This window comes from Megalobrama amblycephala, linkage group LG3 (assembly GCF_018812025.1).
Source record: "Megalobrama amblycephala isolate DHTTF-2021 linkage group LG3, ASM1881202v1, whole genome shotgun sequence".
Taxonomy (NCBI): Eukaryota; Metazoa; Chordata; class Actinopteri; order Cypriniformes; family Xenocyprididae; genus Megalobrama; species Megalobrama amblycephala.
This window is the reverse complement of record NC_063046.1, coordinates 61,473,401-61,487,701: the sequence shown is the minus strand read 5'-3', so window position 1 is coordinate 61,487,701 and position 14,301 is coordinate 61,473,401. Positions and strand designations below refer to the sequence as shown.

The window sequence follows — 14,301 nt, the reverse complement described above, 5'->3', positions numbered from 1 at the left end:
CACAATAGGACAGAGAGGAAAGGATAAAGATTGAGAAAAGGAGAGAGAATGAATGAAATGAACTGATAAACACAGCATACACATAGCAAAATGACAGACTGCTGCAAATTTGCTGTATATATACAGTATTGATATATATATAACGAGTTAACTCTGAGATTAGAACAGAGAAATAGTCACTGTGTGTTGTAACAGTGGAAAATGTTGCTGTGCGGGCTAGACAGCATCCTTTGTATATATAAAAAGTCTATAAAAATTGTTTTGACCTATTGAGTAATCAGTTCAGTGAACTATTAACCTGGTGATTTTTGATGATTCTGTGATTCTAAATGTACTCTGCCTGTAAGCGTGGAAGAGGAACTATGTTGTTTTTTAAAATCTGAACCAATCATATTAAGATGATGATTGTGAGTAATAGATCATGTTATACTGACTGTGAGATGTTCCTGAAATCCTATAAAACCTGCTGTATTCTTTTCACCAGAGACAGATTCTCTGAGATTGATGAGAACTCTCCCGGCTGTGATTAAATCATTCAAGGACAAAAATTGGAGTCTTTGTTTTTGTGCAGCGCTGCGATTTAGACACTTGAAATCTATTTTTCAGGTTCAGTGTCAAAAGGGTCAAGACATTGACCGACTCGAGGCCAGTTGTCAACTTGTAGATGCAATCATCCTGTTGAGGCATTTTAAATATAGTGGCACATATAAAGATAGCAAACCAAATTTCTTGGAAAACAATAAACATATATATTTTTTAAAAATGCATGCAATGCCTGTTCTTAATACAGAAAATTTGTAGTTTTGGTGTGAGCCAGAGCATTCCAGAAGTCGTCTATAAACCATTGGTTGAGAGTGTGCTAACATATAATTAAACATCTTAGTATGGGAACCGCACTGTGGGAATTTTTAGGGAACAAACACGTCTACTAGTGCACTAGAGGGAATTTGACACCCCTAGAAATTACCGACTTCTTTGTCAGAGCCTGAATACTGAACTAGGGAGCTGATTGAGACACATTTATTCTACAGCTCTTTGGTCTGAAAACAGCAACACTCTTATGTTTGGCCCAAACCAAATATGCCTCAATACCCATGTATTGCCAGTTACAAGTGTCCAGCGACAAGCAATTTGCCTGTCCACACCAGACACGACCAAATCACAGCCAATCAGAAGAGCGTGTGGGCGGAGTCTCTCTGCAAAACGGGTAAGAATTCACAAACATTACACCATTTTACATTATTAAAAATACATACGAAGTGACTGAAAACAATCTTTGTCATTGAATACACTAGTTTGTTCACATTTAGTTGGCAGTTCTTGTTTCCTTTTATTTATTTTTCAATATCTGAGGTGAATTATCCATTGTTGTTTACAGAACAGCTATAAAGGTCATGCAAAATGATATTCAAACTCGCATTAGACGCTTTTAACATTAAATAAAGCACATAATCAGTACCTGAGATTATCATTGTCATGCTTTGATTTTGTTCCAGCCCCGACGTCACAGAAATAGAAACCGTTTCTAAAATAGTATCAAATATCGTTGTCGTGGCTGGTTAGAACAAAAACTCTGATTAACACGGAAAACACACCTTTTATCGCGTCGCGTTACAAAAACTGATTAAAGGTGGAGTAGGCGGTTTCTGAGAAATGTGTTGAAAGTGGATCTGACTGAGCGTCTGACACTTGTAGCCAATCAGCAGTAAGGGGCGTGTCCACTCATGATGGGGGAGGTGCCTGTGTTGCATAACATGTTTGTGACTTTAGGGGCGGAGCTATCAAGATAGGGGTGTTATCTTTTGGATAGGGGTGGTTTCAAATATCAACAGCGTTTCTCAAAAATTGCTTAATGCACCTTTAACATGGAAAGATTCTTTTATCGCGGCTCGTCACGCCTGGTTTGGACATTTGAACTTAATCTTCTAAAGGGCAGCTTATTGCCACTGCAGTCTCCTTTGAATTTCTCAAGTTATAGGAAGCTTGAGAGGAGTGAAAGATGCAGAGGTGCATGTTGTTAAATGGTTCTGTCAGCATATGTTTGTTGAAAATGAGAATGAAAAGGGATAAATCCAAACGGTTGCTTGGCAACCCTGAATCATGCTGATTTTGAGGGTTTGGAGGTGTTTTATGTGTGTGTAGGGGTATAAAGTATCGGGTGATTCAGAGTCATCACAAGCAATCCATATATACGTGTGTGTGAGTGTAAGACAGATTTTTAATAACCTCAGGGAGCTATGATCACCATTAGTGCCAAAATTGATAAGACTTCAGCTGTTATTTTATGGAAAACTCAACTGACACATGTAAAGGAATGAGCAACTGCTGCAAATAAAGCATTTCTTCACGTGAGGGCGTATCTCGCCCGCTGATAGTCTTAAATTGCTGGTGTGTGTGTGCAATGAAGTTAATGTACCACAAAGGTCTTCGGGGCATCTGGGATGCATTTGTCACGCATCATCAGTTAAAGCAGATGAGCAACATGCACTAAAACCCTTCAACACCCTCCTGTTGGGATAATGAGGTCCTGCCATGTTCTAGTTTCTTTCGCTTAATAAAGCAGACATGAGAGCTAAAAGACAAAACGGTTCATTTGAGAGTTTTATAATAAAACACATGGTGGAATGCTTGAGATACGGCGTCAGGCTGTTTTAATATTGCACACACTTTGTTTCAGAGGTCAACATTGATCCAGGGGTTGTATGTGCTGAATTTATGAGTAATAAAAGGAAGTCGTCAATATTCAATTAAAAAATGACTATTTGGAGCACTGCAGTATAACCTCAAAAGGAGGAAGGCTTCTCGACAGACAGTTGTACTAAATAGTTCGGCAAATATATGGCTTTTACAAGAAAGATAGTGAAGGCCGCTTCGTAACCTTTGCAAATCATTAGAGATTCAATTGCAGTGATCCCTATTGTAATTGTTCAATTTTCCAAGGATCTGCATTCTCCCTTAAAAGTGATCGGGCAGACCAAACCGTAAGTCGTAGAGACTTGAAACTTTGAGGGCTGGTAGTGCTCACACCATCTACAACGTCACCAAGGCTCACCCCGATCGGCCTGACGGGGGCGCTACAGCGGATAAAAGTACAAAATGGCTCAAACTCCTGAACTGTCAGGCAAAGACTCAAGTGTTATATATCGCTGGCTCGAGGCGGACAAAATTCAAGCCTTGGATTTGAAATTTTCAGGCATTTTTTGAAAAACCTATATTTGCGAACTAGTCCTAGGATTTTGGCCCAATCTGAACCAAACCAGTGCAGCGAGATTCTCCAGACTTTGATTGTCGATAATTATCCCAAAAAAAAAAAAAAAAAAAAAAAAAAAAAGTTGAAAATTCGATTTATGGTCCCTAAGGGCCAAAACGTTTGCGGTGGGTAGAGCCACTTTTACTAAAATGGCTATAATTAATGAACAAATTGAAATATTTTCAGTAAACTTGGTACATGTATGTATGAGCTCAATCTGAAGTCACAGTAAAAAAAAACAACAACAAAAAAAACACGATTGACCACTTGGTGGCACTATAAATTGAAAAAACAAAACAAAACAAAAAAACCATGAAAACAGCTCTAACTACACAACCGTTAGTCCGACTGACTTGGCATGCAGTGTCTTGGTCCAGGGATTGTCTATGAGGACATCGGCCAAAAACATGGCCACCATTGACCAATGAATTTCGAGCACCTATTAGACAGTTAACGAAGGCCGATTGGAACGAAACTCGTTGGGCATGTTCGACTCATGGCCCTAGGTCTGTAAGAATTTTAAAAGAAATCAGCCACTAGGTGGTGCTAATGAGTTTTACGCTGTAATCATGTGGTGTTTCACACATCCTCACAATATGCATATCATTTGATAGATCTCCTCATACTGAACAACTTTGAAAGGAACCACTGCTGTCAATCAAATCCATTAAAGGGTTAATAATGTCATTAATTACTCACCCTCATGCCGTTCCACACCCGTAAGACCTTCATTCATCTTCAGAACACAAATTAAGATATTTTAGATGAAATCTGATGGCTCAGTGAGGCCTGCATAGCCAGCAATGACATTTCCTCTCTCAAGATCCATTAATGTACTAAAAACATATTTAAATCAGTTCATGCGAGTTCAGTAGTTCTACCTTAAAGGTGCCGTAGAACGTGTTTTCAAAAGATGTAATATAAGTCTAAGGTGTCCCCTGAATGTGTCTGTGAAGTTTCAGCTCAAAATACCCCACAGATTTTTTTTTATTCATTTTTTTAACTGCCTATTTTGGGGCATCATTAAATATGCGCCGATTCAGGCTGCGGCCCCTTTAATTCTCGTGCTCCCTGCCCCCGGAGCTCACGACTGCCTGAAACAGCATAAACAAAGTTCACACAGCTAATATAAGCCTCAAAATGGATCTTTACAAAGTGTTCGTCATGCAGCATGTCTAATCGCATAAGTACAGTGTTTATTTTGATGTTTACATTTGATTCTGAATGAGTTTGATGGTGCTCCGTGGCTAAAGCTAACATTACACACTGTTGGAGAGATTTATAAAGAATGAAGTTGTGTTTATGAATTATACAGACTGCAAGTGTTTAATAATGAAAATAGCGACGGCTCTCGTCTCCGTGAATACAGTAATAACCGATGGTAACTTTAACCACATTTAACAGTACATTAGCAACATGCTAACGAAACATTTAGAAAGACAATTTACAAATATCACTAAAAATAACATGTTATCATGGATCATGTCAGTTATTATTGCTCCATCTGCCATTTTTCGCTATTGTTCTTGCTTGCTTACCTAGTCTGATGATTCAGCTGTGCACAGATCCAGACGTTAATACTGGCTGCCCTTGTCTAATGCCTTGAACATGAGCTGGCATATGCAAATATTGGGGGCGTACATATTAATGATCCCGACTGTTACGTAACAGTCAGTGTTATGTTGAGATTCACCTGTTCTTCGGAGGTCTTTTAAACAAATGAGATTTATATAAGAAGGAGGAAACAATGGAGTTTGAGACTCACTGTATGTCATTTTCATGTACTGAACTCTTGTTATTCAACTATGCCAAAGTAAATTCAATTTTTAATTCTAGGGCACCTTTAATATTATAAAGTGACAAGAATATTTTTTTGTTCGCCAAAAAAAACCCCAAAATAACGACTTTTCAACAATATAGTGATGGGCAGATTTCAAAACACTGCTTCAGAGCTTTACGTTTTGAAATTGCCCATCACTATATTGTTGAAAAGTCATTATTTTGTTTTTTTGGCGAACAAAAAACATTCTCGTTGATTTATAATATTAAGGTTCTGAACTCGCATGAATTGATTTAAATATCTTTTTAGTACCTTTATGAATCTTGAGAGAGGAAATGTCATTGCTGTGAATGCAGACCTCACTGAGCCATCGGATTTCATCAAAAATATCTTAATTTGTGTTCTGAAGATGAACGAAGGTCTTACAGGTGTGGAACGACATGAGGGTGAGTAATTAATGACATTATTTTCATTTTTGGGTGAACTAACCCTTTTAAAAAACTTACTTCTGTGAACTAGTCCTAGTTTTTTCATCCAATCGGAACCAAACCAGTGCAGTACTGGATTTTAAAGAGGTTAAAAGCTTTAAAAACCATATATTTCCAATGGTAAATTGCCTGTATTGGCTGTAAATGGTCTTTTCCTTTTATACTTTAAAGCTGCAGTCCGTAACTTTTTTTTGGTTAAAAATGATCCAAAATTAACTTTTTAGCAAGTACACAACCAGCCATTTTTCAAAACTATCTCCTTACCTTAGCCTGATTCACAACAGTAAGCTTGTTATAATGTTTTAGAGTAAATCGATACTGGTGGATTTCCGCAGGAAATTCGAGCATGCAGACGTTTGTCTTTGCGTCATTACGTCACATGTGTAAACAGAAAGAAGGAGTCCCTGCATATAGGATGCTGCTGGTGACGGATCATTTATAGCCTTTTCTCACAGCAGTTGCAATAATTAAACTTTGCGACTGATTAATTAAATAATTAATCAGTCGCAATAATTAAACTGACGAGCTGATGCACAATGCACAAACAGATAATAATTCCGCATATCACTGCAATTGCAGGTTTCAAACAGAGATGGCGACAAAGAGGCATATCTTACGGACTGCAGCTTTAATTGGGTACATGCTTGCTAAATAAAATGTAAAATATTTTTGCACAAGTGCTTAAAGTCCTTAAACCCCGATAATTGCTGCTTGCAGCTATATTTAGTTTGAACCAGTGATATCAAAGTAAACGAGGCTTCGTCAAAACTGTTTCAAAATGATTATTAGGACAGAATGTGGAATCAGCTTTTTATTCCAGACATTGAATTTAATCAGTTCTTCCACGTTCACTTTATATACACAGACATCCACATCGAATGAAGACTTTAAGATCCGTAATAGTGCAAGACTTTTTCATCAGTGGGTTTGAGGATCTTCTTGTCTGCCATGTTAACCACCCATCCAGGTGATAACCCAAAAAAGATCTGACGAGGATCCTTCCTTTGGACCAGCATCTCAAAAAGTTTATCCGTCGTGATGTCAGGTAAGGTGTAGCCATACTTTTTAGCCAGATGCAGCCGTGCAGCTTGGACTTGATCTGGGTCTGCGAGATATCCACGGTTATTGGCGTCTGTGTAATACGGAAGAAGGTCTTCACCGGGCAGCAGGCGTTTGGGTATGGGCTCGCCGGACATGAGGAAGGGCACTGGTTTGATGAGGACCTCTAAAACACACACACAAATCTTATTATTATCATCATCTATTACCAAGATGATCCCATGAGCCATTGGATTGTAGGGCTGGGCGATATGGCAAAAAAATATGATCTCACTATTTTTTCCCCCATATTGATTAATATCGATATTTATCACAATATATAATTTGATAATGCTGCCACTTTCGAAACACGCTTTGAGAATCATTTGTTTGGAATCAGTAATTCGAAGCACGTATCAAACTGCCAAAGTCACGTGATTTCATAACCAGGGTTGCGTATTTACCGACTTCTCAGGCCCGTTTAATGTCTTTATTTTAACAAGCAACGAGTGACAAATCTAGAGATGTTTTGGATTGTTGATTAAAGTCACTATGTCATACGCAGCTTTAATGGACATTTGCCTCTATATTATACAGTGTGTGAGCACGGATTAGGAGAGAGAACAGATGTAAATTGCAGACTGCGCATTACACCATCTAGCGTCTTTCTGAGCAGGCTTTAGCTACTTTCAATTGAAACAGCTGCAGCACTGGGCATAAATGTTTTGAAATGTTTCAAAATGTCAATGTTTCACCGCTAGGCGATCTCTCTGAACATCTGGACCAATGTCTGTATATGATTATAACCTGATCTCAGATCAGTTTTAGACATTTGTTGACATTTAACGACACATTAGTGTAATAAAAAGGAAGAGTTGCACTTAAAAGTCTCTTACTGGTCTGATTAACCAAACTCTCCATAAAACAAACAAAAGCCCTACAAAAAAAATAAAATAAAAAAAATGTAGAGGTAGAAATTTGAGTGCAAAATGTAAACAGTCAAACACGTCTCTGTCTAATGCAGCGGTCGGCAACCTTATGGCACTCAAAAGGACAATCAGATTTGGTTCAAATTGCACACTTTAATAGTATTTATAGCACTGAACTTGATAAAACAGGCTGTGTGACGATGAGGAATGATTACCTCAAAATATATGTCCATATGCAAGTTTGAGGGACTTTATCTAAATGAGATGCATACACTTCTTTAGCAATTTTCACATGCCAGTGATTATTCCTCCACATGCCTACATTGATTGCCATATAGTCTAGCATGATTATATAGAAAACAATGGATATATAACAAAATAATTGTTTTTTTTAAACAAATGTAATTTTACTCTGTTTATTAATGTTTACTTGACATTGCAGAGCTCCACTATTTGCTGTTTGACTGACTGAAAGACATCTTTTCACAAGTATTTTTCAGTTGGATTCATATCTAAATATTATGAAATCACAATTATAACAATAAAAGCTATTTTTTTTGTCAAAGTTTAGTATTTTTTGTAATTAAAAAAAAATAGTTTTTCAATATTGTTACATTATGATGAGACCCCATTTAGAAAATGGACAAAATTCATCCTCAAAATGAACATTATTGAAAAACTTATGTCTTTCAGTACAAAAAAAAAATGCTAAACTTTGACTAAAAAGTAATTTTTTTTTGTCATAATTGTGATTTCATAATATTTAGATATAAATCCAACTGAAAAATACTTGTGAAAAGATGTCTTTCAGGCAGTCAAATATCAAATACTGCTGCCATCTACTGGTAACAGTGATAATGTTTTACTTTTAAAACTATCCCCATGACTGAAAGTTAGAAATGTGGGTCTTTTATAAAGTGAATTTTACATAAAAAGCTGTTTTTGTATAAAACCTATTCAAAAAAGATTGCTTTTTTATTTATTTAAATGTAAAAGATATGACAAATCCTCCAAAAACTGCACAAATATGAAGTAAAAACATTAATAAACAGAGTAAAATTACATTTGTTTTTTAAAAAAAACTACATTTTTGTTACAAAATTACATTTTGTTGTCTGGAGTCTCTGGAGGCCCCAAAGACCCTGAGTGTGACTTTTTTTCTACACTAACATAAAAACAAGATATTGCTCCAAATTTTTTTTTATTTGTAGAAAATAAGTGAAAAAAGTGAGTGTAGAAAGTGTTAAAGTTTCATGCCATTTGCCTGATCTGTCTCAGCTGCTCATCGTACCTAAACACACCATTTTCACTAGTACATTAGATATTGTTGCACCGATGAGATTTAAAAAGGTTAGAGAGAAAAATACTGTACCTTGGTACAACAGTACTACTCACGCTATCAAAAGAGAAACCCGTAATCTAGAACGCAAATGGAGACAAACTCGTTTAGAGGTCTTCAGAATCGCGTGGAAAGAACATTTTAACAAACGCTGTTTGGGGTCTAAAAAGACGCATTTATTTATTTCTTTAGTCGCGTTTATTTCAGCTGTGTGATAGACTGGTAGGGTAAATCATAGAGTTCGACATAAATCTTATCACGATCTGGATATGATATTGTTTGTCGCCCAGCCCCACTGGACTGTATAGGATGTGTGCAGCTCTGGATCTGTATGGCTGACCATTGCACTGAAATCATGACTTCTGAATATGTAACAGAGTGCAGGAATACTGACGGAGGCTGCGGGGATCGTAGTAGCTGGTTGTGATCACACCCCCATTTCGCTCAACGGCAGCAATGGCTTTCTCCGAGGCAACCTGGACCTCCAGGTTTACTTTTGCACAAAATACATCAGCACCCTGCAACAAACACACACATACACACTGGCTTCAGTGAAAATGACTTGGACGAATAAACTAAACAGATTTCCTTACAGATTTGCTCCTGTCCTGCAAGCTTTATTTCCGAACTGCTTCAGCCTGTGATCTTCTAGCGATCCTGAAGAGCTTGATTAGCTGGTTCAGGTGTTGGTTTAGGGTTGGAGTTGAACATTAGCTGCGTCCCAGTTCAGATGCTGGATTCTTCCCATGGGACAAAGGCTGTCCCAATTCGAAGACTTCATCGAACGCGGCCAACAAATGCGTATTCCTGGGCAGCTAAGGACAGAACGAGTGGATCCTTCGCAGCCTAGCCTATCCCAACTCCAATTTTTGAGAGAGAAAATGCCAGATTAAACTTTTAAATGCAAGTATTGGGTTTCACTTACTCAAATATCTAACGATACAAATGTACACAGAATAAAAAAAAAAATCTGAAGGAGTTCAAAATTTGACATATCTTACTAAAGATGCGATTTTATAGTTTACACTTTTTCAGCGCTGTTGGTACTGGATGTATTTTTTCCATTCATTTTACCCAGAGGGATTTCATTAAAACTTTACAAAATTGGACAAAAATACAGATTTAGTGAGAGAAAGAACTACAATGAAGCATTGCGAACAGCATAATCAAATTAGAAACGACGGTGAAATATAAAACTACTCATTTACAAATGTTGATTATATATAAAAAGGATATTTTACATTTATTGCAAAATATGCTTATATATTTAAGTATTTTTAGAGCATTATTTTGGCGTGTTTTGCCTGTTTCACCTCTGATTGGTGGAATGTCTGTACAGCATTATGGGTAATGTAGTTTTCCACCACAAATTCTGCTGTTAAACAATTATTTTAAAACTAAGTTGACAATGCAGGCCGTCAACAGAAGCAAATACCATCGATTCACAACCTCATAGCTCACAGTATTGCTGTCTTTAATGGTTTATAAGTTATCGTTCAAATCATGGATAAAATAAATGGAGTTTTTACTTCCGAAACCCGACTGTTTGTCTCTGACATAAATGGACCGAGGTGAGCATATTTAGACAACGTTTGAACCGTTTTGTTTTCAGACAGTTGATATATCTTTCAAAAAAGTCCAGTACAAACGTTATCACCACTCGTTTCATTTAACATGGCCTGTGTCCTTCAAAGGATGCAGCCTCTGAATTGGGACGCAGCTAGTGGGTAAGGTTAAAAGATACTCCCATAAATGAAGAAGTGCTTAAGCGATAAAAGAAACGAAGTGCCATTCCAACACACACACCTCATCAATGAGCTGAACGCCATAGTCTCGTTTCAGAGGCTGGATCGTAACCCCTCGGCCGTTGACGAGTTGGGTCAGATCGATGGGTTGCGTAGGGTCGACGCGACCCAAATCTATGAGGTACTGGAGTCTGCGCAGGGATAGCGGAGGAAACTGCGGCCGACGGCTGGAACCGATAAAACACACAGATGAGACACGATAAGAACAGAGCCGTAAAGATAAAGAGGAGTACGTAGCGGACCATTTTACCTGTGATTGGCATTGTAGCCGTATTTCGGGATGATCAGATAGAACGGGGTCTGTCCGCCCTCAAAGCCCAGTCGCGGTCGATTGCCACGCTGCCGTTCACCTTTATGCCCACGTCCGCTTCTGTTGCCTCCGTGAATCCCGCGACCTCTGCGCTTCTCCTGTACGGTGAGAAGATATCAGGGTTTCTGCAGGCTTTATGAAGGTAAATTTGAGTACATAAACTGAGGGGAACACAATACTTCACTATGTTCTTCTGATTACACTGCAAAAAAAAATCCCCCAGTGTAAATGTCTAAATAGTTTTTAAAGTTGTTTATATGTCAATGAGGTAGGGGTGTGACGAGACATGTAGCTCACGAGACGAGACAAAGTGCAAATAGAGACTAAATTTTTCTATAAGCATGATACAGAGCTGAGAGATGCTTACAACTACAGCTTTCATATTGGGAGATATTTGCATGCATCAGGCAGCCGCTTTTGAACGGATTCGTTTTTGAATGCGCACTCGCGTTTTACTTTCGCTGTCGATTTCGTGATCGCACGTACTCTGTGAATAGGGAGCATGGAAATCTACAAGATAAGCATGAGATCTCGTCACACCCCTACTATGTGGTGTTTTTAATATGCTTTAAAGGTGCGATATGTAAGATTTTCTGTCCGCTAGAGGCCTATTCAAAACAAAGGCGTAGCTTGATGATGCCAAGTTTGAGCGTGGAATCTTAGGACATGTGGTCTTCACCTCACAGCCGGTGGAAACAATCGGGATTGGACTCGGGAAGAAATCATGTTCATGGATGTGATTATTAACGTTACTGTAGTGTGAAGCAGAGCAGGAGCGAGTGTTGTGGAGCTGAACGAGGAGCTGGAGCGATTGATCAACACACGCCTCACGAGCAGTGGGACTTTTATTATGACACAGTCGCCGATGCCGCTTTTCCGGTCATGAGTATGAGGTAACGCAGCTCTGTTTATCATATTAGATACATTGAGAGTGTTGAAAATGATTAACGTTACTCTGTGCGTTCGCTCGGTGGCTGCTGTGAGACACTGTTACACACTGCAGTAAGATAGATCGATTTTACAATATCATATTAAATGCTGGATGGCTTGTGTTGATAAATGGCATGCAATTAATTTTAAAACGTATTGTATGATGGAGAAAATGCTGTATTACTGTTACTAAAAATAAAGCTGCATCTGATTATGCTATGTTAGCTACTTCACAAAATAGTGTTTTTCTCTGAGGCGTGGTAAAGCATGGTACTCGCAAAAAATCAAGAAAATTAGATTTAAACAATAAGACTAAACGTGTTGAGCTATATAACAATAATTAGTTTTCTGTCTATAAATATATCAAAACAGTTGTTCCCTTGTAAACATGTAAATATTAAAGCGTCTTAGGTGTTTCCATGGTTTCTACAAAATAAACCGGAAACCGACGGTAACGCGGGTATGACGCCATTGACAGGCGACTCCTCACACGTCCCAGAGCCTTGGTTAAAACTGCAATTTTCTCATGATTTACAAATAGTTGCAAACATATTGTAAGTACTCAAGTGAACGAAATATATAACACTGATCTAGTGGATTTTGGATATTCTACTGCAAAAATATTACATATTGCACCTTTAAGAGAAGCTGAAGTACGAAAGACGATCTCAAAAACGCGGTTTGAAACCACCCGTTTCCTATCATCACAAATATGATGTACCCAATTCCGTCTAATCTGTCCCGCGACTGTTTTGTGATGAACCTATAAGATTGCTAACATTATGTTTTGCGCCATTGCTTTGGCAAAGTAATCTGTCAATCGAACAGAAAACAAAATCGCGACTGGATATAGCTTATTTCACACTCTGACGGTCAGTTTGAGAAATACTACATGAGTATTGTGTATCTTAGTCGACAAAATAAAATAATACTCTTAGAAATCATAGTTTTATTGCATGTTGTTTTAAACCCCAAAACCTTTACATAAAAATTACTGACTGCAGGGTGAGGCAAAAAAGCCATAAAATATGAAGTCTTGTTTTCTGTGAAAGTGATCAAAATGAAGTGTGTTTATGATTAAAACAAGAATATCAGAAAAATACACTTAATTCAAAGGGAGGTTTGACATGTTCTTGTTTTAAGCATAAACTCACTCATTTCGTTCAGTTTTTTTAAGGCTTCATTTTACTTGCATCTCAAGTAAATGTATCTTGATTTAAAGATGTTTAAACATTTGTATTGGAAAACAGGTCAGAAATACTGAGATATAAAAAAAAAAATTCTGCAATGAATGCAACATTTAATTCCATAAATTTATGATTTTAAGACTTTCTTACTAATTTAATGATAAATAATCCTTCATGAATTTCCCGCCTACAACAACTACTCTCATTTTAAAACTAATACGGTAAAAAAAAAAATTAAATGATAAGAAGAAGCATCAGATCATGCTCTTTAGCTAGCACGCTAACCATTATAACGTCTCGCAGAAGAATAAACTTACATCTTTCTTTGCACCCGGATTTGGTCGAAGGTTCGCGAGTGTAATTCGAGGTAGATTCTTTACTATATCGATGGTTTTCGCCCCTGTTGTCTTGGTCACAGACATTATAGAGCCAGAGAAATGCTAGTCAAGGGCAGATGACATGGGGATACCCACGTGGTACGGTAAACCGGAAGCACATGCGGGACCAAACAATAATAAAAGTTACATATTTAGATACACTGAAACGTAATTATCAAACATTATGGTTACAATACAGATATAGAACTGTGACATATAATTATTAACCATTATTTGTGAAGCATCCTCAGTGAATGTCACAATGGTGGAGGTCAGATTCGTTTTTCAGTATGTTCAAAAATAAAAGTAACAATAAAAATGGTAATGTTTAAGTATTGTAATAGTTTACTTCTTATATCAAACACGGACTCTGTTCTAAATAAATATAACAACCGAATCATCATATGTATCGTATAAAATTGATTTCCAATACATAAAATGGGAAAACTAGGGTTGCAGGTTCCAAGAACAGTTATTAGGATTTCATGTACGGATTAATAAAGCATCAGATAGGACAGTAATTTGACCTTTAAACCTAAATTGCGAGGTTGGAGAAACGAACGAAGCGTTTCGAAACTTTGAATCAATTGAGTTGATTCGCAAAATGATTCAGTGTTTCGAAGCGCCTGAAACGCCACACGCTGGTGACCCCTGCTGGACAGAACAGTGTAAATGCAGCGAAAACTCAGTCAAAACATGCATAAAAACACTTTTTACAAACCAATTACGATGTTTAATTGAAGGTGTCAACTATTAACAAATCATCTATTACCAATAAATATTAAGTTTCTCTACAATATGAGTTGTTTTGTTCATTTGTAGGGTTGTTTTATGGAAAGCTTGGTTAATTCAGACCTGCAAGAAACTT

The 14,301-nt window shown here is 37.5% G+C and overlaps 1 protein-coding gene across 1 annotated transcript; it reads right to left on the bottom strand.

The window, feature by feature from the left end:
• Positions 1–6,314: 6,314 nt before the first annotated feature.
• mrpl15 (mitochondrial ribosomal protein L15) lies at positions 6,315–13,549 on the bottom strand. Its single transcript, XM_048186408.1, has 5 exons — positions 13,374–13,549; positions 10,880–11,037; positions 10,631–10,796; positions 9,219–9,342; positions 6,315–6,743 (listed from the first exon to the last, which is right to left on the bottom strand). The coding sequence occupies exons 1-5, from the start codon at positions 13,476–13,478 to the stop codon at positions 6,406–6,408; spliced, it is 891 nt and encodes a 296-aa protein (XP_048042365.1). The 5' UTR covers positions 13,479–13,549; the 3' UTR covers positions 6,315–6,405.
• Positions 13,550–14,301: the final 752 nt, after the last annotated feature.